Consider the following 26,812-nt stretch of genomic DNA (forward strand, 5'->3'; position numbering starts at 1 on the left):
AATGCCCAATGATGATAGACTGGATAGGGAAAATGTGGTACATATACACCATGGAATACTACGCAGCCATCAAAAAAGATGAGTTCACGTCCGTTGTAGGGACATGGATGAACCTGGAAACCATCATTCTCAGCAAACTGACACAAGAGCAGAAAATCAAACACCACATATTCTCACTCATAGGCGGGTGTTGAACAATGAGAACACATGGACACAGGGAGGGGAGCACTACACACTGGGGTCCGTTGGGGGGAAACAGGGGAGGGACGGGGGGGTGGGGAGGTGGGAAGAGAGAGCATGGGGAGAAATGACAGATGCAGGTGAGGGGATGGAAGGCAGCAAACCACACTGCCATGTGTGTACCTATGCAACAATCTTGCATGTTCTTCACATGTACCCCCAAACCTAAAATGCAATTAAAAAAAAACAAAAATAAAAAAATAAAAAAAAAGTTTGACAAAAATGCAATATGCATAACTACATAGATGTGACAAATTTGCATATTCCAAGATGGCACCCTGGGAGAGTTATCTACAGTGTATGAAAAACTGTGTTCAGATTCAGCAGGTAAACTAAGGACAGTGAAATATTCCTGGCTCAAGAATGATATACCACTTTTGGTATAGAGAAACTATGTTTTTATTTTATTTTTGTAATTTTTTATTGTACTGTATGCTCTGGGGTACATGTGCAGAACATGCAGGTTCATTATATAGGTATACATGCACCATGGTGGTTGGGTGACCCGTCATCTACATTAGGTATTTCTCCTAATGCTATTACTCCTCTAGCCCTCAACCCCTGACAGTCCCCAGTGTGTGATGTTCCCTCCCTGTTTCCACGTGTTCTCACTGTTCAACTCCCACTTATGAGTGAGCACATGTAGTGCTTTGTTTTCTGTTCTTCTGTCAGTTTGCTGAGAGTTATGGGAGAAACCATGGTTTATAGGCTGGGTGTGGTGGCTCACGCCTGTATTCCCAGCACTTTGGGAGGTCAAGGCAGGAGGATCGCCTAAAGTCAGGAGTTTGAGACCAGCCTGGCCAGCATGGTGAAACCGCATCTCTACTAAAAAATAATAACAAAAAAAAAATTAGCTGGGCATGGTGGCAGGTGCCCATAGTCCCAGCTACCCTGGAGGCTGAGATGGAGACTTGCTTGAACCCAGGAAGCGGATGTTGCAGTGAGCAGAGATTATACCACTGTACTCCAGCCTGAATGACAGAGTGAGACTCTGTCTAAAAAATGATAATAATAATAATAATAATAATAATAATAATAAAGAGAGAGAGAAACCATGGTTTATTAGAACAAAAACAAAACATTACAAAACAACAATCCACAAACTTTCTCACATTGGGATTGTTCTAAAGAACAAAAATCTTGCATCCAGACTATAGGTTTAAAAGTTATTTTACTTTATTAAAGCCTTTATATATTTCACTTATAGATCTATGTGGAGCACCTAGTGATTTAAAGAGTTATTCTTATGCCCCATTACAAGGAAAGTAGAATATTTGTCTAGTCAAATAAGCACAGGTGCTATTTTCAGTAAAAGTGAAAAGTCATCATCTTGCCCTTAAAATCTTTGATAAGTAGTATAAATCATGAATTTTAAAAGTAAAGAAGCATTTAAAACTTAAAATTGTATTCTACTGTTTTTTTCTATGGAAGCTATATTTGGAAGGCTGAGATTCTCTTAGTGAGCAATATAGTCAATATTAATATTTTGTTTCCATCTGTTAATTTACCATGTTTATCACCCGAAGATAATCAGCTCACAATAATGCCATTTCCATAAAGTCCAGGGACTTAGTCATTGTTGTTTAACCCATTCTTTAAATCCAAAAGCCACATTTGCTAATACAATTATAGAATGCTAAATCCCACAGAAACACATATTACTTAGTCGCTGGAATAATAACTTCTTTAACACATAAGAACAGAATGGAGTGGGGTACTATGATAGAGTCTCTAGGGGTGATGAAAATTGATTGATATGGGTATATAAAATGTTTTTCTGGCTCGCTGCCTAGTTATCAGTTTGAAGTTCTCTACAGAATGAAGCCTCTGAAGGCTTAAATTGCTGAGTGGAAAAATGGAAACAGTGGTTTCAAGTACACTTCTACTTTTTTTTTTCTGAAATAAATTTGAGTTAATAAAATTCACTCCTTGTAAACTACTACCACCAAAGCTTCAGAGTTTCAAACCCAGTGCCAATAAGATGCAATGGAGAAAAATGATTTATTTCCATTGCAAAATTGAAGAAGACCTACTGAAGGGAGATAATATATATGAATTCATGTACTTCATAATTAGAAACATGCATAAAATACAATACTCATTCAAAAGCCCAAACAATCACATCTATTATTACCAGTACATAGATATTCAGATAAGTACCATAACTTAAGTGTACATATGTCTGAGAAAGACAGATGTGTTTTATTATAAATATACTTTTTTGAAATGTATATTTAATGTTTATATGTTCTGCTATCATTGGGATCAGAATTAGAGTTTTACCAATTAGGGGATGGAAAATGAAGATTGTCTTAAGATAAAGAACAGATAAGACAGGGAAACTAAAAAGAATACTGCAGATAGGGTTGGGTGAAGGTCAGCTGATACTTGAACTGTTATGCTTTTAGTTATTTTTGATTATTAAATTACGCCATACATATTCTCTTCTCCATCTATACTCAGTATCTTACAAATGCTCCTGTTTGACAGGTATGGCTAAAAATGAATCCCTTATGTCTGCTCTATAGCCTATATATTGAGTAATTTAATTGATTTATTAACTAATTTAGTTCCACTGGGACATTTTCCTAACTTATTTCTCATTTTTGGAGAAGAATATAAAAAATTAGTCCCTATATTTTTGGATAAAATTCATATATTTAATGCTTTAAAAATACTAGGTAATAGATTTCAAAATGTTTAGTTTTCCAGTGGACAGCAATGTTAAAGACATGGGATCATAAAATGTCAGGGTAGAAGGGATTTTAGAAGTATTCGAGTCAAATTTTTAATCTTTTCTTTTTAAAAAATTTACCTACTATTTTAATGAAGAGCTATGCAATTCAACATTAGACAATAGGCTTCATGAAGGTAAAGACCAAGTCTTTTTTTTTTTTTTTTTTTTTTTTTTTTTTTCTTTTTTAACTAACTGTGGAGCATATTCTATAATGGCTCACAAACAGTTCTTGAGTGAATGAATGAGGTACTTAATGAGATTCCTATACGTTGCTGGCACTGGGCTAGGAGCCTAAAGATGTACAGCATGATCCTTGCTCTTAGCAATCTCACTTTCTTTGGGAGAAAAAAAAATGCATAAGGAAGTTGCTACAATACATGTGAAATTTAAGTGTGACAATTTAGCATGCTTGATGATCTATGAAAGTATAACTGTGAGCAGTTTCTTCTGCTTGGTGGGAGTTGAGGGTTGTAGACACTGAGGAAAGACAACAAAGGTGGGTAATATTTGGCCTGGTCCTTGAGGGTTGAATGGCAATTCATCAAGTAGAGAAGGTAGGGGGATCCAGACAGAGACTAGCATTTGCCAAGGCAGGCAGTTATATACATATATATGATGGCATATTTAGAAAAAAGATGTGATATAGGCAGAATGTATTGAATGGTCTGAAGAATGGGAGCTATGGCTGAGATGGTAAGCCAGGGATAGGAAGAGAAGGGCCACTTAATCTCCTTATTCATTGGATTTCATTTTCTAGGCAAGCATTCTCCTGCAAGGAGTTTGGATTGGAGTTGGAAGAGGCTAGATAATGCAGGAATATCAGTAAAGAAACCATCCATCCATTAATTCATCAAACGTTTAAAATACAATATCTAAGATATGCCAGGCACACTGAGTGGAGAATGGGATTTAAAGATGTATACTGTTATCAGCTGGGTCAAAGAAGCTGGGGATTTAAAAGGACATTGGTTAAAAGAGGAGAGAAAAGATAAAAGAGATATTCTCAGGTAACATGAGCAATCATGTGCAGCCAGTGAAAATGCAGAAGGGTTTAAGGATGAACCTAAAGTTTCTAGCCTGGAAAATTTGTTGGATGATGATTCACTAACTGAAATAGGAAACAGGAAGAAAAGGTCAGATAGGAGGGGATAGCAGTAGGGAAATAGAAAACCAGGAGAACAAATGAACTTGGTTTCAGAATAGCTGCATTTTTGATTCTAATGCCATATGGGTTTGGAGATCAGAAGACAGATGCGGACTAGAGATTTAGATTCATCACCATCCATGCCATCTCAAACCGAGAGGGTTTAAACAATCTAAAGAGAATTAGGCCAAGGTTAGAAATGTGGGAACAACAATATTTGAAAGGTGGGTAGGTGAATACTGTAGAAAAATATTGGAAAAAGAACACAGATGGAACAGTTCCATGAGAGCCAAGGAAAAGGACAACGTCTAGAATGAAGGTGCTGAGGATGCTGGCAAACATGCTGAGTGCATGAGGGAATTTAACTTCTTTTGAATTTTAATCTAGGAGGACTTTTGTGGTTTTGACAATAGATGAGTAGTTGCTGATTTTAAAATGATACTCTCATATATATATGTGTGTGTGTGTATACACACACACACACACACACACACACATATATATATATATATATATATATGTATACACATATGTATATATATTTTTTTCTATAGACTACATTTGCCATCTTTGTGCCACAAGGGAATTTAACTTCGGTCTTGTAGACAGTGTTCTTCCAAATATACAATGATTTTCTCTCATGTCTGCAGTGAGTGAATCAAACTTGAAATTGTATTATGAATGTTGCCTTCCAAGGGAAGGGCCACACATTAATGGCTTTATTTCACCATACCATAACTTACCCAGGTCATATAATTCAGTTAGCAAAAGGGCCAACACCTAGACTCCTGGCTCCTGATTAGGTGTTTTATTTTTCTATATTCTGATGCTAAGTAACACAAACAGTACACACACACACACACACACACACACACACAGAGTACTTTAGTTATAATCACTTAATAGCAAAATCAAAATGATTTTTTGCCCTGTAACTTTTTAGTATTTCATTTCATATAAATGAAGATAGACAGATGATTAGATCACTGTCTTCTCTTAGAGAAAATACCATGTGAAAGAAGACTGAATTTGTGAAAGACGGACTAATTTCTGTTGCTTAAGGACTCTAGCTTTAACTTTGTGGGACGATCACACTGCACTCAAGTTCAGATTAGAAGCTCTTTTGAATCTCTCAAAGGGCCCTGAAGCAAAGAAGTAGATGGTACCTTGACTTTCTCGAGGTGATCTTGGAGAGAGTCAATGAGGAGATCGCCCACGGGCTGCCAGGATCCCTTGATCACCTCAGCTTGGCGCAACTTGAGGTCCAGCTCATCCGTGGCCTCCTGAAGTTCCTGGAGTCTTTTGAGGGCCTCATCTATTTTTCGCTGCCAGTCAGTGGAGTGCAGGTTCAATTTTTCCCACTCAGTATTGACCTCCTCAGCCTGCTTTCGTAAGAGCCGAGTGACATTCTGGGCTCTCTCTTCAGGAGGCAGCTCTAAATTGGCAATATGACAAAGTTTTAGGTCACATTCATTTTTGTTTTCTTTTTTAAACATTGTCAAAAAGGTCATACTGGAAAAAAGAAAGAGTACAGTTTAACAAGAGGGCAACCTACTGATTAATGGCTTTTTTATACTTTGGCATAAATTTTGATACAGCACAGAACATCTAAAGTATGTCTTCCTCAGTGAATCTTTTCTACCTTATATCAATCAGATAATTTAAGATTCATTTAAGCTATTGAGGAGAAAAATGTTAGGATGCATATGACAAGCTCTAATTTACTTCTGTCAAGCTCTTAAATGGAAAATTAACTGGTAGTCTTTGTAACAATAAAATTCCTCCTCGCAGATAACTCTCTTTATTATTTTCTAGATGTTCTAATAACTGATTGCTAATCTCTTTTAATGTTTATGAATGTGCAAACTGATTTACGTGTGGTGGTTTATGAGTCCTTATTTTTTTCAACATCTATGTTTAATTTGAATTGATTCTATTTAACCTAGAAAATATGAGAGCTATCCAGACCCTGGCAGCAAGAATGGATGGGCTGCTCTGTCACCACTGATCCTTCTATCAATATGTTATTATAGTTCCACATTCAATTACCTCTGGGCTCCTGGTAGAGTTTCTCTAGTCCTTCCAAAGGCTGCTCTGTCAGAAATATCCGTACAGTCTCAAGAGTACTCATGATTACAGGTTCTTTAGTTTTCAATTCCCTCTTGAAGGCCTGTGAAATGAGATGAAAAGAAGTGCTTATTTGGCTTGTGGCATTCTTCTCAAAATTAATCCTGGGTGCTCAGAACTTGTTTATGAAACTCCCAGGTCAATTTCTGTCTCTTTTATTTATACACTGATAGTCATAAAATGATTTTTTTTTTTTAAAAAAAAGGCTATATGGGTTTATCTGTTAATGAGGAAAGTACTGTGTTTGTAAAGCTATTCTGGGGATAAGGGGGGAGCATTCCAGATAGTTAATGCTCTCTCACTGAGATAAGAGTGCTTTGTTTATGTAACCTGACAGTCATACTTGAAATCTAGAGCTAACGTTGTCAGGTGTATATTACAAAACTCTAGCATGGCTAAGGAGGACTTAAACATACCCCAAATAATGGATATCCAGAACATAATGGGAGGCCTTAAGGGCTATTTACAGGAACTTAGGCTATCTTAAAGTATACAATTAATCCACCAGTTAATTCTGTCAAAATATCTGACAAGGTATAAAATAAGTAAGCTAAATGAAAAGTCTCAATACTTTTGAAAAATAGCCATTACATCATCCATTGTGACCTCGTTAAGAATAGTAGAAATGTTTTGAGCTATTAAGGATATAGGAATTGCAGGCACAAGTTTCTATAAATGAACAGATCTAGAATTAATCTTTAATCTCTAATCTTCCTTTATCCAAGGGATCAAGAGAAAAACAAAATGAATAGTTCTTGCCTTCAAAAGCTTTCTGGACCCCCCCAAAAAGGAAAAAAATTAACACTAGAAGCAGAGTGAAAACAGTAAGTTCATACATAATCGAGTGCTAAAAGGATGTGGGGCATACCATGAGCCTAGGATAAACTAACAGATAGTCTGACACCACTGAAGAGAGTTATTGACCCAGAATTTTTTGATCTTCAGAAGTGAGGGTATTAATAAAACTATTAAGTGTATGCTACATAAATGCTAACATATCTGTTTAACAATAACAATAATAATATTTGCCTTGATCTAGGGCTTATTTTTGTAACTTTTTTCAGCTCTGTCTTACTTTTAGCAATGTTGCCTGCTGAATTTAAGCTCTGTTCTGCCACTGGGGAAAAACAAATTAGCAGTATTCTTCCTTGAATGTCAGATACACCATTATGTTACAGAAGTGTTCCAGAGCTGTATTGTATGACACGTTTATTAATAAAATCTTAGTGGTGTTCACCATTCAAAAGAATCCTGAGTCTGACACTTTGCAAAATGATTCATCATCCACAGTTATTTACAATTCAATAGAGAGAAGCAAGTCGTTTGAACCAGAATACTAGAGTTCTGTAAGTGGAATATTAGGATTCAGCCTATAGATAGGGAAGTAATTTCTGAATAATAGGATATTTATGTACCCTAAAATCATGCTGGATACGTGAGTTACTTACTCTGATTGTATATAAAGCTGATTCTTCTAATATTTCACTTGAAATCTCTGTGTGTGTTTGTGTGTGTGTGCATGCATTTGTGTGTGTATGTGTAAACAGCTGTTGTATTCTTGTGTTTTTTTCATATATTTAAGTTTTCCGACTTCAAGTAAATTATCATTTTGCCTAGTTTCTCTGTTTGGACCAGACTGGAGGCAATTGATGCTGACATTACTAATTATAAAAATAATAATGGCTACCTCTATTGAATTATTGTGTGTCAGTGGTTGTAGCTGAGACTGGAAATACAAAGTTAAATGCAAAACAGACCTTTCTATTTAGGAACTTTTAATATTTAATAGAAGAGTCAAACACATAAATAATTTCAATACAATGCAGATAGTGCTATAGACTTGTGCAATATGGGGAAGAAAATTGGGAAAATCTTCCAGGAGAAGTCAGTAATCACACAGAATTCAAAAGCATTAACGTGACTTATTGAAGGAAGAGTATGCTAGAGAACATTCCAAGAAGAGGAAAATACAAGTGTAGAGACACAGGCCATAGTACAGTATGGTATGTGTCCGTATCTCAGGCAGGCCAGTGTTTCTAAAGCATAAAGAACAAGGATGTCCAAAGATGAAAAAGACATTATCATTATCTGGAAATATATTAGATTTTTAAACCAGAATTTGAAGCTCTGCCTCTCTATGATTATATATGGTCTGCTAAGAGGCTTAAGTGTTGCCTTGAAGGTAATCAGGAACCTTTGAACGATGTTAGCCAAGGCAGTGGCACAGGAATATGTATGTTTGAAATAGCTCTCCCTGACATAAATACAGAGTATGTATTTGAGAAGAGCAGAAATGGAATAAGAGAGATAATGAGGCAATTGTAAGAATTCAGGGCAATATGATGAGGATCTGACTCAGGGCAATGGTACCAGGAAAAATGACAGGGATAGAATAGGGAAATGTTTAGAAATCTGAAGTGTGAAGATCTGGTGACTGAATAGATGCTGGAGAGAAGAGAGAAAAATGAACAAGCATGACTCTTAGTTTCTAGGTTAAATAGATGAGCAAATGCCGGATGCAAATCAACTAAGTTTGAGGAAATAATAAACTTTCCTGATGTCTCAGTTTACCTACAAAAAGTTCTAGCCTTCTGAGGAACTTCCCACAACATGGAGATTAGATCTGCAGCCACTTGTCTAGTTGATTTCTCTGATCCAAGAGGGTCAAATTGTTATAGCTCAGGGTAGGTTCCTAAGCTAACTCTACGTCGTTGGAGAGACTGCAGTAGGTATCTCTCTAGGTATTTACATTAGAAAAAATATAAAGACCAGACCTTGGAAACATTTCTATATTGGAAAACATGAGACTCATAGGGCTAGCTGGTTTCTGGAGAAGCTGGAGTTAGTACTCAGGCCCATCATGTTTCCACAGAGAACCTTTCAGAAGGAGAGAGGGATAGCAGCCTCCTTCTCCTTTATAAGCAGAGGGAAAGAATTTTTCTTAGTCTGTCACCTATGGAGTATCTAGCCACTCAAATAGGAAAATGTTTCATCAGCATTCATCATATTGCCCTGGAGGGAAGTCATTGGGCAAAGGAAAGGTATAGCAAAAATGTTTACTGTAAGGTAATTAAATGAAATGTGCCTATGATCCAGGATACCTCATGAGCATGAGGATAAAATTATTAAAGAGTAATATTAAAAATGCAACATGATAGTATGTCTGTGGGGGTGTTCTGTGCATGGGGAACAGAGTAAGGGAGTGTGATATACTCAGCTAGGAAAGCCAACATTCCTTCCACAAGGAAATAATAAAGTCTGAGGTTTGAGGAAAAGAAAAAAGATTTAGGAGTCATTTTCTCATTCAGCTAATAAACATTGAGTGCCTACATATCAAAATTTAATGGGAAAACAGAGGAACAGGATGTTTTGAGAGACCAAAAAGGAACAAATAGGTGGAGATATTGGGGGAAATGAGGAGTGTAGAAATTTCAAGGAGAGAGTGAGAGTTTTGAGAGGAAGAGAGTGACCAAGCATATCCAATGAAACAGAAGTAAAGCAAGATCAGCACTGCAGAGTGAACACTAGATATGGTGAGAGCAATTTCAGTGGAGGGCAGGAGTCCCAGAATTGGTGTAGCTGAGGAGCCAGTGGAAGAAGGAGTAGAGGAGTAGAAATTTCAAGTGAAAATTACATATTCACTTTTTTTTTTTTTTTTTTTTTTTTTTTCTGAGAAGGAAAAGAGGAAGACAGGACAAGGGGACAGAGAAGATAACAAGATAAAGGGATAAGAAGTTCCTTTTAGTGCAGGAATGATTTGAACTAAGAGTGAAAGATGGAAGCTAGCAGTAGGGTAACCAGCCAGCTTGGTTTGCCTAGCAATGAGTTTTTAGGATGATAGACTTTTGATGTTAAAAACAGGATAGTCTCAGGACAATTGGACAGTCCCAGGAAAACCAGGAAAGTTGGTCACCCTAACAGAGAAAGATATATGTTATGACCTTGACAGAAGAAGGTGGAGATAATTGTTGGAACAAGGTCTGTAAAATAAGGAAATGGATCTTAAAGGTCTCATCAAACTTAGAAAGTCCAAGGCACTATTTGACGACACAATTCCATTGTTAAAACTGTACAGTGAATAATTCAAAGCTAAGGACCATCCACTATGAGAGACCACTTGTTTGCCCGCCAAGTTGTTGCCAAGGACTTAGATCTACCACAGCTGCACAATTCATTTCTTAAACATGAGTCACTGAGGATTAAAATGAGGCTAAAGAAAAGACAAAGAAAGTTTTGTTATTACAAAGACATAAGCGCCATTATTTTCACATTGTTGCCTGAAATTAAGGAAAGAAAGTGGATGGAAGAGAGGATTAAGTGATTGCATCTTTAGAATGTGAAAAGATTCAGATTAAATACAAAAGGATAAAACTCCCACAAAAAGACATAAATAGTTGGTCCAAGGAGATCGGAGGGAAAAACTATAAATAAAAATATGTAATTTTAAACATGATTATATGTAAGATCCTCCTTCATTTAGTCACTTAACAAACTTCAAGCAACTATTATGTATCAAACATTGCTCTAGGCAATGAACACCTGTGGCTTTTGTAGCATGGAGCTTAAAACAAATGGCTTTAGATAGTAAAAAAGCAATGTAGAATCTACATTAAAATAACAGAAAATCAATCTTTTAATATCTAATAACGTCATAAACTGCACGTTGTAGTATACTTTATTGCATTAAAAAAAAAGAAAAAATGAAGACAATGTGGCAATTCCTCAAAGACCTAGAAATAGAAATATAATTTGACCCAGCAATCCCATTACTGGGTATATACCCAAAGGATTATAAATCATTCTATAATAAAGACATATGCACATGTATGTTAATTGTGGTACTGTTTACAACAGCAAAGACCTGGAACAAATCCAAATGTCCATCAATGGTAGACTGAACAAAGAAAATGTGGCACATATACACCATGGAATACTATGCAGCCATCAAAAACGATGAGTTCATGTCCTTTGGAGGGACATGGATGAACCTGGAAACCATCATTTTCAGCAAACTGACACAAGAACAGAAAATCAGACATCACATGTTCTCACTCATAGGTGGGTGTTGAACAATGAGAATACATGGACACAGGGAGGGGAGCATCACACACTGGGGTCTGTTGAGGGGGCTAGGGGAGGAACAGAAGGGGGTGGGGAGGTTGGGGAGGGATAACATGGGGAGAAATGCCAGATATAGGTGACAGGGGGATGGAGGCAGCAAACCACCTCGCCATGTATGTACCTATGCAACAATCCTGCATGATCTGCACATGTACTCCAGAACCTAAAGTACAATTAAAAAAAAAAAAAAAAGAAAAATGAAGACTTTTTTTTTTTTCTTAAAAAAAAAAAAAGACAAACAAGAATATTTAATGTCAAGAGGTTTGATTTTGTTAGGAGTCTTGTCTCCCAAAAAGGCCTGTTTGAATGAGGTTTGAGAAAATATATACTCATATATACTGATTTTGTCATAGAAATTTTGGTTAATATTTTAAATCAGAGAAGTCAGTTCATTTATGTGATGATGAGAAAAGTTATAAGACATAGAGATCTTCTCCCACGTGCATACAGAATATGTGTTTACAATATTTAGATGTTAGCATTCAAATGTTAATTACTTCCTGAATCCCTTGAACAGATAAAATAATCTTAGTCAAAACACATCCTCTTCCCCATACGTTTCTTTTCACCTTTCCAAGACAGCCAGACACATGGGTCCAAAATAGTAACATGGGAGAATTAGAAGCAATACTGAAGATTTAGAGCACCTCTATGAAAATAAAATAATATATGTCATGCAAATTAGAAAGTGTTAGAAATACTACATGGATAATTTTCCTTTAGCTTCTTAAGGTTCACAATATAGATTTATATGAAGTATGCTACTACACTATTATAGCAATAATAAATCTCAAGGTAAATCTACTTATTATGAAGTACAATCTGGTAGATTGTACTTAAAACGCCTTAAGTACTGGGCAACTGGATGACTGATTGTTGACTCACTAATTTGTTCATCCAAAAACGATTTATTTTGAACCTATTATATATAAGGTTAGGGAAGATGTAGAGACTTAATCTTTGTCATTAAGGAATCAATAGTTTGGTTGAGAAGGTATGTTTGCGGTGTATACTTTTTTTAAAGAATGTTCCACCCATGCAAATTGAAATACAGATAAGTTAGTGTTTACCTAAGGCCATCAATTAATTTTACACTTAGCATCTGAATCTTGCAATTCTAAAGTGAAGCTGAAAGTGAGTGATAACAAAAAATAAAAGCTCCCTGACTTGTAATAATTTGGAAGCCACGTAAGTGGAAAATCCTAATAGCCATGGAAGAAATCAGAAACTTAAAAAAACACCAGAAAGTAATAGAAAAGAAACAGGTTATTGATTATATTTTTTACTTTTTAAATTTTTTTTGAGATGGAGTCTCACTCTGTCGCCCAGTCTAGAGTGCAATGGTGTGATTTCAGCTCATTGTAACTTCCACCTCCTGGGTTCAAGCGATTCTCCTGCCTCAGCCTTCTGAGTAGCTGGTACTACAGGCACGTGCCACCACACCCTGCTAATTTTTGTAGTTTTAGTTGAGACGGAGTTTTAGCATGTTGGGCAAGCTGGTCTCAAACTCCTGACCTCAGGTGATCTGCTTGCCTTGGCCTCCCAAAGTGCTGGGATTACAAGCACGAGCCACCACACACAGCCACTGATTATTTTTTTCTGCCCTTCTTGCTTCTTGCTTATATTACAATAATAGCTAATAGTGCCATAAATAGAAGTAGCTCAGAACCATGTGTGGACGGGATGAAAAGTAAGATACTGATTTGCTTCATGAGAAGGACAAGATGAGAACTCTGGACACAGGTAATGACATTATAGGGAGAAAATCTATCTTGTTTTCTCCTGGAGACAGTGGATTTATGATCATATGACTATGGATGTGAGTAAAAGCCCATAGTTTTCAAAACACAGATGTCTTTCAATAGTGCAGAGTTTGCCTGGAGCTGAATTTTACCTATACTCATATTGAAATGGTAAATTTGTGTTTTTCAGAATAAAACCTGATGGAATATTACAAATATTACCAATATTTGTAAGCAGAACTTTCCAGAACTATCCTAGGAGGCAGACAAGTGGTGAAAAGAGCACTGTTCTACGTGGCAGGAGCCTTTGGCTTCAAGCCTGAGCTGGGCCAGAACCTGGCTACAGTGATCTAGAGAAGGTGATAAACTCTTCCTGCTCCTCTGTGTTCTCATTAGTAAAATGTGAGGATTTGCTAAAACCTTATCTAAGTTCTAACATCCAGTTCTCGTATACTATAACCAATTTGTTAAGATCATTAATGAGCCACAGGCCTGTTCTATGGTGGCAGTTTGAGAGTCTCTGCTAAGCATTATTATTGATGCTTAAAAACCATAGCCATAGCTTGGCATGTAGTAAATACTCAATAAACATTGCTAACTAAAATACAGAACACCCTACTAAAATACAAAAAATTAGCTGGATGTGGTGGCAGGCACCTGTAGTCCAGCTACTCAGAAGCCTGAGGCAGGGGAATCGCTTGAACCCAGGAGATGGAGGTTGCAGTAAGCCAAAATTGTGCCACTGCACTCCAGCCTGGCGACAGAGCAAGACTTCATCTCAAAAAAAAAAAAAAAAAAATAATAATAATAATAAAGAACATCCATCTAAAAAACCAGAGTGTGTTATATGTAGGCCAAGTTGATTTAGATGCAAAATAGGCTTGCAGGTGAAAGCCTGGACTCATGAATGATAAGAGAAAAAAAGTAATGGTGTAAACTGGGAAAAATGGACAGATCTTATACTAGGTCTACTTATGTTCCAGATCCAAAGCTGTGAGTCACTGCTGAGTTACTGGGTGGAATTTTCTTAAGAGGTGGTCCTATGAGCATTGCCTTCTTCAACCTAGTGATTTCTTAAAGGAGATTTTCACTTCCAAACCACATAAGTTCCATGGTTTGAACTGCTGCTTGGGGCTTTTCCTGCAGTCTCCAGGATTAGGTAGGAGATGAGAGGACACTAGACAGACTCTGAAGTGCAGGATGATCCAACAGTTTTGCTCATTCAACAAATGGTTACTGAGCAGGCATAAAACAAGACATTAACATAGTCATATCTGTAACTTGATCTGTATTTAATAGTTCTGTCATCCCATATCATCATTCTTGTTCCTGTATTATTTCTCCCTTATTTTTATGTCTCCTATATTGATTCTATGTCTGTAAAGAAAGTTGCTGAATATATTCAGATACCAAAAGGACTTTCTTCCTTTAAAGGGCCACCATATTTATTGAGTCTCAAAGACATAAAAACTGTTTTACTAAATGCTCACTTAGGGACAAGCAATGCTCAATTAACTTAAAAGTGAGGTCTTGGAAAAGGGCAAGGAATCCAGAAATCTACATGGAAGGTTGCAAGAATATTGCCCCCAAGAATCTAAAGCAAATTCATAGGGGTTCACGGAAGAAAAACATTTGAAGAAAGAGGCAATGGAGCAAACAACAAAAAGAGAAATTTCCCTCAATATTCATTTGAGAGAGCTAGTATTACAAAAGTTTATGAACATGGGTATCTGGGCTATAAAGAAAAGGCCATAATCATCTTTTCTTATTGAGATAAGAACACTTAATATGAACTTTACCCTGTTAACACATTTTTAAGTGCAGAAATCAGTATGGTTAACTACAGGCACAATATTATAGAGCAGATCTCTAGAGCTTTTTCATCTTGCATAACTGAAACTTTATATCCATTGAGCAACAACTCCCCCCCAACAACATGACAGCCATTTCTCTACTCTCTGCTTCTATCGGTTCGACTACATAATCATCTAAATAAGAAGAAAAAAAGTTCCATCTTATTTTCACCCCACTTCTGAATAAAAGTGAAGATAAGGAATTGAAGTATTAGATACATCCAGCCCTTGTTTCAGACAGTCAACAACATGAACAATATTAATTTATAAATGAAATTGAATAAATTTGACATAAAATGGAAAAGTAAATGAACATATTTCAGACCTGAAATTATTATTTTTTTAAATCTAGTTGTATTCAGTGAAAAAACCTTTTTTGAGTGTTTAAGGGGAAAATGTGTTTAACAAACTCTGCGTTGAGATTTATTTTTCTAGAAGTCATTGAAAATAAAAATTGTATTCTCTGAGATCAATGGCATGGGCTAGAACAGTCCAGCCTGCTTGCAGGTCTGTGATACTATGGAGGAATAGTTTAGTGAGCACATAGCATCTTTAACAGCTGTTTGACTCTCAATTCTAAGGCTGGGCTGCTTCCAACAATCGCTAGGAAAGTTACTTCCTACTGACAATAATGTTGTTAAGTTCTGAGCTGACCTTGAGGGATCACTGGTGAAAACTCAATCTGTTCCCATGACCATTTAGGGAATTAGGTCTTAGGTCATTGATGCTAAACTTTAAGTTTTAGAAATTATTTTGAAATGATAGCAAAAATGAATGGATTATCAGGAAACCCTGTGACAAATTAATTTGTATGCATTCTCAAGAGACTGAGCCAAAATTTGAGATTGTCAAGTGTAAGTGGTAAATAATTTCTGAATCATACCATTTGTGTCTGTCTATCAACATAATCCAAAAATGGAACCCTGATTTGTTTTAAGCACATCCCCTCAAACATGATAATTCCCAAGTCTTTCTCAGATGGCAACATCATTATTTTATTTGTTTAAGCCATAGACCTCAGAATTATCCTTGACTTTTTGCTTCCTCTCATACGCCACATTCTATTATCTTAAGTGCTATCAATTGTACCTTCAAAATATGTCTTGTATCAAATAATTATTCATCATATCTATCATTTCCACTCTAGTCCAAGTAATCATTTCCTTCCGAGATATTTCCTTCCGAGATGACTTCGAATCTGTCTTCAGATTCGCTCTTTTTATAGTCAATTCTCCATAGCAGCAAGAGTCAACTTCTAACCACATAAATCAGAGCACATCATTCCTGCTGAGAGCATTCCAGTGATGTCTCATTACACACAGAATAAAATCCACCTCCAAACTATGGCCTGCAAGACCATTCATTATCTGGCCTATCTGTCTTTCTAGAACCTATCACTGTCTACTGATCTTACTACCCCTGAGATACATGGCCCATCTTGCTATTTCTGCAACACTCTAAACCTGTTCTTACCATTAGGCTTTTGAATTTTGTGCTGCTTCTGTCTAGAATCCTCTTAATTCAAGGTTTTTGTGGTACCTTGGCTCACTCACTCACTCACACAGGTTTTGTTTGTTTGAGACAGGGTCTCACTCTGTCACCCAGGCTGGAGTACAGTGGCACAATCTCAGTTCACTGCAACCTCCGTCTCTCAGGTTCAAGCGACTCTCATACCTCAGCCTCCTGAGTAGCTGGGACTATAGGCGCCCACCACCACACCTGGCCAATTTTTGGTAGACATGGGATCTCACTATGTTGCTTAGGCTGGTCTCAAACTCTTGACATCCAGGGATCTGCCTGCTTCAGCCTCCCAAAGGGCTGAGATCACAAGCATGAGCCACCATGCCCAGCCTCACACAAGTCTTTACCCAAAAATAACTTCCTCACACAGGCCAGTACTCCTCAGTCTTTCTCTATTCATGCTTTGTTTATTTTCTCTTCATAGCACTTACTACATGACATAATTTCATGTGTTAACGTATTGGTTTACTATGCATTTCTGTCAGTAAAATCTAAACATCCATAGGGGCAGAGACTCATTTTGTTCACTAACATATCCTTAATACAGAGTAGGCTCTTCATAAATAAATTTCTTGAAACAATAAATATATTCTAGGAATTTGTGTTATGGTATAATTTTTTCTAAAATAATTTATTTTTTGGGGAAAAAGGAAGAGCACAGAAAAAGATCAAGGGATCATTTGTAATTAAATGTATAATGTGTATAAAAGTGCTTTGTAAAGGCACTTTAAAACTATTTTAAAGAGTACTATTTTAAAGAGTATTTGTCAAGAAATCAAAATATTAGTGAGAAGAGTTCGGTAGAGAAGTCAGTTTGTGAATTATTCACATCTCATCTTGTTCCAGTCATTAAAGAAAAGCAGCAATTCCTAGATGACTCAGTTCTTCAGTTTTGATGATAAAGCTAGTTTTCAGAAGACTTAGACTTAGTTTTCAGAAGACTCAAATGCCTAGAAATGCAGTTCTAAAAATAAGTTTTAAGTCATTTCTATTCAGCATCCCTAAATATGACTGCATAGGATATCAACCTTACACAAAAATGATGAAGAACAGATCAAAAAGATGTCTATTTCCTCCAACGTGGCTAAAAAGACATCTTTTTTTTTTTTTGAGACGGAGTTTCACTCTTGTTGCCCAGGCTGGAGTGCAATGGCACGGTCTCGGCTCACCGCAACCTCTGCCTCCTGGGTTCAGGCAATTCTCCTGCTTCAGCCTCCTGAGTAGCTGGGATTACAGGCACGCACCACCATGCCCAGCTAATTTTTTGTATTTTTAGTAGAGACGGGGTTTCACCATGTTGACCAGGATGGTCTCGATCTCTTGACCTCGTGATCCACCTGCCTCGGCCTCCCAAAGTGCTGGGATTACAGGCTTGAGCCACCGCGCCCGGCTAAAAAGACATCTTAGAGTAGATATAACTAACAGTCAAGTTGTTTAGAAACTTCAAGAGGCCAGGTCGTCGAATGCTAGAATGAATCACTCTACCCCAACTTTTTGTTGTTTTTCAGAGGTGATAGGGAACAACACATTTTTCTTAACACAGAGCTGACTTAAATCCTAACATTCACAAATGGCACCCAAAGATATTTTCTATTTCTGTAAAAAGAAAACAAAGAAAACTCATCAAGCTAACATACATACTAAAATGTATCCAATGTAAGCAGTCCAACATTGATAACAGAATTAGCCTAAATAAATGTACAATCTGCAACATGATTTCAGGATAATTTTATTGAATTTCTAAGCCTCTCTCACTTTGTGGTGACGTCTGAGGAAATCGAACATGCATAATATATGACCTGACAAATGAACAAGTAAACTACTTTATTCAAGCCTTTTCATTTGTCAACAGCATCCAAGCAATAATGGCTTTCTGTCCACTCCTTTAATAATGTATGTATTGATTACTTCCATCTAAATCTTAACCAGAAAATCTTGGAAAGCTTTGAAGGTGTCCTTAATGTTCTCTAGGGAAGGGATTATAGAGATTTTCAAATTGAAAGATGAAAATCTAGTGACAAATAATTTCATTACTAAAAATGCAAACCAAAAGTCATTACCTACACTGTTCTTATAATCAAGATCTCATCTCCATTTGGGTTTGGAGTAGGAGGATGGGAATTGAATAAGCTGATATTTTACTGCAGTTCTCCTTAGAAATTCCCCACTATGATTTGCTCCTTTAAAACTCTCTCTAGGTTAATCACAGGATTAGACAAGTAATAAATATCACTTTAGTGACTGCTCAAGTAAAACAAAGGAAGTCAGTTTTTAAAATATATCTGGACCAGAATAATACACACTAATTGAAAATGAGTCAGTCTAGTGAGGCAAGTAATGAGGAACTGTAAAAGCCAGGATAATGTATTCAAAAGATATAAAAATTGGTCAGTTTATATTTGCTAAGGCACATTTGAGCTTTAATTATTTATAACACTTCACTGCATCTGCAGCATTATTTTATTAATTAGTCTTGAGAGCCATTCAGTTGCAGGTGTTATGCTGCCCAGCTGGTTTGGGGAACACAGACCTCCTCCCATGTGTGTGAAAATTGCTTTGAGGAATGAGACTATAGTCCCCAAACACCTCTGTGGAGTATCTTGGAATTTACCTACAGAAGAACCATATCTCTCTCCATCACAGCAATTGACATTGACTTCATATTTTCCCTACAAGGAAAGGGTACAAGACATGGAATATTTTGCTACAAAATGTTATCACTAATCTGAAATGATACCAAAAAAATAAAAATTACCTGTTTTATAAACATCCTGATTTATAGAATATGAAAGTGAAAATGAAAAATATTTGGTTGTAGTTTCAACTGTTGACATTTTAAGGGGATTTGTATCCCCATAAAAAGCAACAGCAAAGGGCATTAATAATTTACAATAGATAGTAAGCAGATGATTTTTTTTAAAGTGGCACTCCAAATACATGGGGAATACATTTACAATTACAGTGACCCATCTTGATAACAAGCAATCTACATAAACAACAATTAAATCAAGAAACCCATAAAGAGCAATACAATTTACCATCCTAGAAACATGGTGAAGTAAACAAAAGTCCACAAATATAAGATCTGTCAACTATTAGATCTTGATGTAGTTTTGTACTGACTGTTTTCTCTTTCTCTTTTCCTAATTGAGTTCAGGAGATCTGATAGAGAAACCCAGTTTCAAGGATTTTCCATTGTTGTTTTGTCCACATCAAGAGCATCACTAACTATATATCCCATATATGAAAAGGATACCATGTACCACAAAGTTGACAAAACTTTGATTCAAACAGACTACTAAATTGTTCTCTCATTAGCACTCAGGAGTGATGATGTTGTTTGAGGAAGGAGAGTGTTTCGTATCAAGAATTTTTCTTAAAAATAGCAAAAGAAGCTTGAAAAAGCATTGAGCCAAACTACAAGTAAAAACAGTATCCATCGTATGTTTATTGCAGCATTATTCACAATAGCAAAGACTTGGAATCAACCCAAATATTCATCAATGATAGACTGGATAAAGAATATGTGGCACATATACACCATGGAATACTATGCAGCCATAAAAAAGGATTAGTTCATGTCCTTTGCAGGGACATAGATGAAGCTGGAAACCATTATTCTCAGCAAACTAACACAAGAACAGAAAACCAAACATTGCATGTTCTCACTCATAAGTGAGAATTGAACATAAGTGGGAATGAGAACACATGGACACAGGAAGGGGAAGATCACACACTGGGGCCTGCTGGGGAGCGGGGTGGGGTAGGGGAGGGATAGCATTAGGAGAAATACTGAATGTAGATGAGGGGTTGATGAGTGCAGCAAACCACCATGGCACAAGTATACCTATGTAACAAACCTGCACATTCTGTACATGTACCCCAGAACTTAAAGTATAAAACAAATAAACAGTGTGCATCAAAGTAGCTCTACACACTTTACAAAAAGATGCTTAGGAATAAACCAACAAATCCTGTACATAAGGAAGAAATATCAGTCTATTCTTTTTTTCCCTGCCCTTGGTCTCAATATCCTTTATCTATTCAGTGTCTACAATGTACTAGGCACTTTGGAATGTGCTGGATAGAAAAATGACAGCCTTCCTCCTCCCCAAAATCTTTTTGAAGGACATGGTTTAGCAAGAGTACTTGACACTAATCAAATAGTAACACATGCACATGATGACAAAAAATGGTATGCTATAGAAAAGTAGACAATTTTAGGAGAGTATGTAAAGGGAGATTTGGTCAAATGGAGGCAACAGGGAAAAGCTTGCAGAATGTCTGAGCCAATATGGAAAGGATTATGAGATGATAACCACAATATTATGAGTGGGTGGGTATGGGTAAAAGGTTTTGAGACAGAGGACCAGCATGTTTAAAGCCCCACCTAAGAGGGACATGCAGAATTGGAAAAAGGAAAGAGAGGCAGTATGGCTGGTGTTCAAACAGCCAGGGAAGAGCATCAAGAAAAGAGAAGGTTGAGGCCAGACAAGCAAGAGAGTGCCTTGTCACCCTGGTTGACGATTTTGGTATTTTTCCAAGAGCACTGAAAAAACGACTATATTGTTAAGACAAGGACTGATATAATTGGATTTATGTTTTTTACACAGGTTATTCTGACTGAAATGTAGAGCTTGCATTGTAGGGTGCCAAGAGTAGATGTAGAAAGGTTAGGAGAAATGGTCTCTTATAATTATGACGATGACAACGGTAGACAGTCAAAAACTATTTTGAAGGTGAATTGACCCAGTGATGTCTTGGTAGTAGAAGGCTGAATGCTGGTCATCTGGGAAAGGTACTGTACCAGTCCACTTTGTTGTTGTCTGGTATGAGAAAATATTTAGTTAGAATCTCCAAGTTTTGGAGATTTGTGGATTGCAGCAACAAAAATATAAAGAAGCAAAGGGTTTTAGAGTTTTGAAAACAAGTTATTAAAATTTAGATAATTGAATCTAAGTTGTATTTGGAAGGAGGCAAATATGGAAGGGTAGAGGAACTAATGTATAAAACACAGAGTGATGAATGGGCTGGAAATCTTGTGAAATTCCAGAAAGGCATCAGTTAGCGATCTGAGCAAGCACACTAACCAAGTGGGGATTAATTAACTTTATTCCAGTGAGTATCACTCATAACTCTAGCATCACCATCTTCCCAAGTTATGTAATTTGTCATGAGATGCCTAGTAAGGACTGAGTAAGCACAATTTACCACTCCTAACAAGCAACCAAAACTAATAACCAGGAATAGTGAAGCAGTATTTATAACAAAATACCGGCTAGAAGAAACCACAGCAATTATTTGGACCAATTTCCTCATATTACAGTTGAAGAACAAAATAGCAATCAGAATCCATGTTATGAAGGAATATGACTAGAATGTCAGTCTCCTGACTCCTAGTGCACATGTCCAATGATTCATTTTCTTTGGTTTCTGGAACTAGCATAAAATTCATCTTTTGTAGAAATTCTGTCTCATTTCACTGTATCACATAATGCATTTTTTTTTAAAAAGGCCTATCCTTCTCAATGAATGCTTTTCTATATATATACCAGAGTGTTTTGGCTGTTTATTCAAAATCAGAACATTTAAAACATATAGCACCATTAAATTTCACCCTACTTCAAAAGCTAATTTAATATTCAGAAATATATGAAGGCAGATGGCTAAAGGAGAAACTGGCAGTTTCCCTGGTATTTTTTTGCAAAGACCCCTGGGTCTTCTTTCATATTCTCTTCCCTTTTTAAATTTCCTATAACCTCTTTTCCAGAATAAAATAAACCCTTGACCTTTCCTCAAGATGCCATCTTTGGTGTTATATCCACAGACATCTTTCCTTTATATGCTGAACATTACAAAGTAGCACCATTTTATCAAGTTTTTATTATTTGGTTGTAATATGTTTGGTTTGCTATTCATTTCTGTTCTTGTAGCTTTTATTCTCATTTCAAAAACACTTAACAGTATCCATTCTACACTAGACACTTCGCTAGGCTCTAGGGTCTTGGAGGTGAACAAGACATAATCTCTGCCTTTTTCACTCAGCGCTTAGTAGAGAAGATAGAAATGTAAGTAAAAATAAAGCCAAAAAAAGAAACAATTGGTTATCCTTGGAGGATGATAGTAAACAACTTGCTATTCTGAAAACTGGTAAAATTGAAACATGTATGTTGCTTCTCCAATATGAAGGTATACTGAGTACCAAAATAGGAGACAAGTGCAAAACATTTTTTTTCATAGACCTACGCCAGTGAATGAATGAAGAAGGAATGATAGGGATAGGCAATTATCACATTGCAACCCCTAGCCACTGATCATTAACAGCTATTAAACATCACACACAAAGAGAAAACAAGACACAATATACCATCTCCTGATGATGGAAGGATGCACAAACACCTGTGAAGCAGTCTTGCCAAAAAAAGCCAAACCCAAATATGATCAAACTATAGAAACGCACTATTCAATCAGTAGCCACTGGCAACACCTGGCTACTGGGTACTTGGAATGTAATGAGCCTGAATTGAGATGTTCTGTAAATGTACATTTTTATACTGATTGCATATTGAAGTGACAATAACAATTGTACTACAGTTCCATAAGAATGAAGAGAGGAAACAGGGTGAAAGGTACAGGGAGACTATACTATCGTAGAAACTTACTGTGAATCTGTAACTACATACAAATAAAAAGCAATAAAAAGACCTACTAACCAAAGAAAGGTGTGGGTCTGATTTCAATTTTTATTTAAACCAAAACCAGAAAATGTTTAAAAACTGCATAAGATGTATGAGAAAAACAGAAATTTGAATATGGACTGGGTATTTGATATGATACAATTGTTGATGTTTCAAAAGTATTATAGTAGCAAGGTGATTATCTTAAAAGAGTGAATCCTATCTTTTAACCTTTTGAAATATCAACAAATAAAACAACACATACTTGATATTTGCTTTAAAATAATGGGGTAAGAGCTATAGAATGAATAAGATCTGAGATGAGTTGCTAATTGTTGACATCCTGACGAGTACGTGAGTTTTATTTTAGCATTCTGTGTACTTTTGTATATGTTCGACATTTTTCATAATGAAAAGCTTTTTTTTTTTAAATAGCCAAAAGAGATGAACGATTTCTTAAAAGGGTATTATTAATGCAGATGTGGTTGACATTTAAAATATAATGGCTTGGATTACTTATAATTGACCCTTGGGTGAGAGGAGTAATAAAGATTTCTATTCAACTTAATTTCAACCAAAATTGATTTTAAATTGTCACTGGATTACTATGTGTTTAACATGTGGAAGGAACTAGGCTTAAAAATGTCCTACCCTATGTACATCGTTCTGCTTCTGAACTGCTGGAAAGTCGCCTCCAATAGGTGCCTGCCGGCTTAATTCATCATCTTTCAGCTGTAGCCACACCAGAAGCTCCTGTAGAGAAAGGTGCAGACGCTTCCACTGGTCAGAACTGGCTTCCAAATGAGACCTAAAAAATAACAGCAGCATGTTATGTCAGAATATCGAGAAGTATAATTGATGATTCTAACAATTCCATTAAAAAAGTACATTGGTACTTTTTAAAATAAAAAAGTACAATAAACCTATTGTGAACTACAAAGCAGCCTTCAATAAAAATCTGGCTACTTACTTTTGAGAGCCATAAAATGGGGGATAGTTTGATGGCAATTTTGAGAAAAGGCAGTGTTGAGCCATATGGTTATTTCCACATGCATAATGCAGAGACTTTTGGCATGAAATATACACTGGAATCTATTGCTTTTCCATACTGTTGCAGTCAATGATTCTTAATATTTCTGGTAGAAAAATTTGATGCAGTGACTAACAAAGAACACTTCATTTACATGTGACTCATGCTAGTACTGGAATTCTTTCTGCCTTGAGAAATGGAAAGGTCTCTCCCCACATCTTGACTTTTCCATTTCTACACCCTAGGCAGCCTTTTCTATTGAGTTCTTCCATCTGGCGTCTGTTCCTTTCTGCTCCTCTTCCCAAAGGCTTCTCCTTTTCCCCTACCCTCCTTTATTTGTGTGCACCTGGGGTTTGTCTTCACCAAGTTCCAACATTTTCCGCTTTGTTTCCTTTGTGTAAAAAGTACTAAGACAACAACTCACATGGAAGAGTAAAATCAGACATTTATCTGAAAGCTTCCCCTGAACATGAATAATTTAGGCAGGAGACTTAGTACTTTGCTGTCAACTGTATTTAGAACATGTTAATCCTTAGAAGCCGTTTAAGAATGTACAAATGAATGATCCATGCTATAAAATCCACATTTCACTTGAAGATGAGAAGCCAAATTAATAAAACAAACCATCATCCAGAAAACAAAGAGGAAGAGCAGAGAATTAGAAAAGCTTTATCTTCAGGTAAATTAGAAATTATGCTAAATCACTCAGCTATTATCAGCAATTACTAATTACTTCCTAATAATGCCACCTATAACATAAATATAATAAGGTCTTTAATGCTGCAAAGATTGAAATATAAAGCAAAGCAATCAGGTAGAGCAACATTTCTCTTAGCCATTTGGTAACTTAGCTTGACATTTCAAATACAATTCTCCTTTTGGCCTTAGTCAAACAGAATCACCAAAGAATACTTATCTACTGAAATTAAATTGTTCTAAACTTTCTGAAGGATAATTTGACAATACCTAAAAGTCTTTAAAATGAGTGAATACAATGACCCACAGGCTTAAATTCAAGGAATTTATACTAACAAAGAAATTGGAAAAAGATACAAAGATATAGGTGGAAAGACGTTATTTATAGCATCATCTATGATTGATAAAACAAAATAGAAAGAACTCAAATATTCACTATGAGGGAATTGCTTGAGAAATGCCAAACTCCAACCTACTGAGTGTTTTTAAATGCAATGAAACTTGTATATGTCTTAAATTTAGAAATTAATGAAATTTACGTATGAATTTAATTAAATAGATCTTAATTTAAAAAATAACAGGGAATTGATTACATATATAATGGTGCATTAATAGAGTAAATCCTATACAATATTTAATATGATGACATAGTCAAATATGTATAGATATCGAGAAGGTCATAAGGTCAGTTACTATGTGAGGAAACAGGTTATAGAACAAATATCTATTTTTTAACTTCTCTAAAACATTTGTGTATGTGTATATATTTGTATGTACATGCTTGACTATGAAAAAATTTTGTAATGACAACCAGGTTATCCCTCAGTGGTAGATTTGCAAGTGATTTATTTCTTAATCTTTATACTTTTCCATATTGTCAAAATTTTCTTTCTATAATTGCAATATAAACAGTGTGTTTCGACAAAATGAAGGCATTTACATCAAATAAGATAAATCAAATTGTTCAAGACTCTAAGGGTATTATTTCCTAAGAAGGGAATCATAAAATACCACAAATGTCATAAATTGAATATAATATTACATGCAGATTGCATACAATTAGAGGTCAGTTCTTTTATGTTTCTGTGCCATTCTTTCAGTTCATCACTTTTCCACGATAAGCCTAAGTGACAATTCCCTATGCAAGATTTTAGCTGTTTAATGGCATGTAACATGTAATGGTTAAACAAATTCCCTGAGGTATCTGGAATTCACAGCTTGGTCCCTTTGAGAGTGAAAGAGTCTGTGAAGCAAGACATTTTGAAAGGTAGGTGGATAAAGGTAGGGCTCAGACATGGAAAAGCAGCAAATGGAAAAAAAGGCACTGATTAAATAAATATTTATTGGCTGCCTCTAAGTCTCTAGGATGCATTGGTGAGTAGGGAGAGAGGAAGGGAAGAGAGAGTATAAAGATGCCTAATGTTTGGCCTCTGTCTGCCTGGTAGAAGAAACAAAATACCCTTAAGGCAGTGAGGTCTAGAGGAGGATATGGTGAAGGGCAGGCTGCCTATGTTGAGACCTCAAGCTGTGGCTTTGTTTATGTAAGGAAGTACTACAATTCCAGTTCTGGGTTAAATGGTGCTGACTAATTATTAGTGGGTCAATGAACCCCTTTGTGTCCCCTAAGAGACAGCAAAATAACTCTGAGACTCTGAGACCTAGGGAATTCAGTTTTTGTTTTGTTTTATTTTGTTTGTTTGTTTGTTTGTTTGTTTGTTTGAGACAGAGTCTTACTCTGTCACCCAGGCTGGAGTGCAATGGTGTGATCTTGGCCCACTACAACCTCCACCTCCCAGGTTCAGGCAATCTTCCTATATCAGCCTCCCAAGTGGCTGGGATTACAGGCATCCACCATCATGCCCAGCTAATTTTTGGTATTTTAGAGCAGGGTTTCCCTATGTTGGCCAGGCTGGCCTCAAACTCT

The 26,812-nt window shown here is 36.2% G+C and overlaps 1 protein-coding gene across 12 annotated transcripts in view; it reads right to left on the reverse strand.

The window, feature by feature from the left end:
- Positions 1-26,812, reverse strand: part of DMD (dystrophin) — a 2,654,855-nt gene that overhangs the window by 368,500 nt on the left and 2,259,543 nt on the right. For all 12 annotated transcript variants that reach the window (XM_074391460.1, XM_074391464.1, XM_074391461.1 and 9 more), the window contains 3 exons: positions 23,814-23,970; positions 6,171-6,291; positions 5,288-5,556 (listed from right to left, as the gene is read on the reverse strand). In XM_074391460.1, coding sequence (XP_074247561.1) covers positions 5,288-5,556; positions 6,171-6,291; positions 23,814-23,970 — 547 coding nt within the window. The remainder of the gene's footprint in view (positions 1-5,287; positions 5,557-6,170; positions 6,292-23,813; positions 23,971-26,812) is intronic.

The sequence above is a fragment of the Saimiri boliviensis genome, chromosome X, assembly GCF_048565385.1.
Source record: "Saimiri boliviensis isolate mSaiBol1 chromosome X, mSaiBol1.pri, whole genome shotgun sequence".
In the NCBI taxonomy this organism is placed as follows: Eukaryota; Metazoa; Chordata; class Mammalia; order Primates; family Cebidae; genus Saimiri; species Saimiri boliviensis.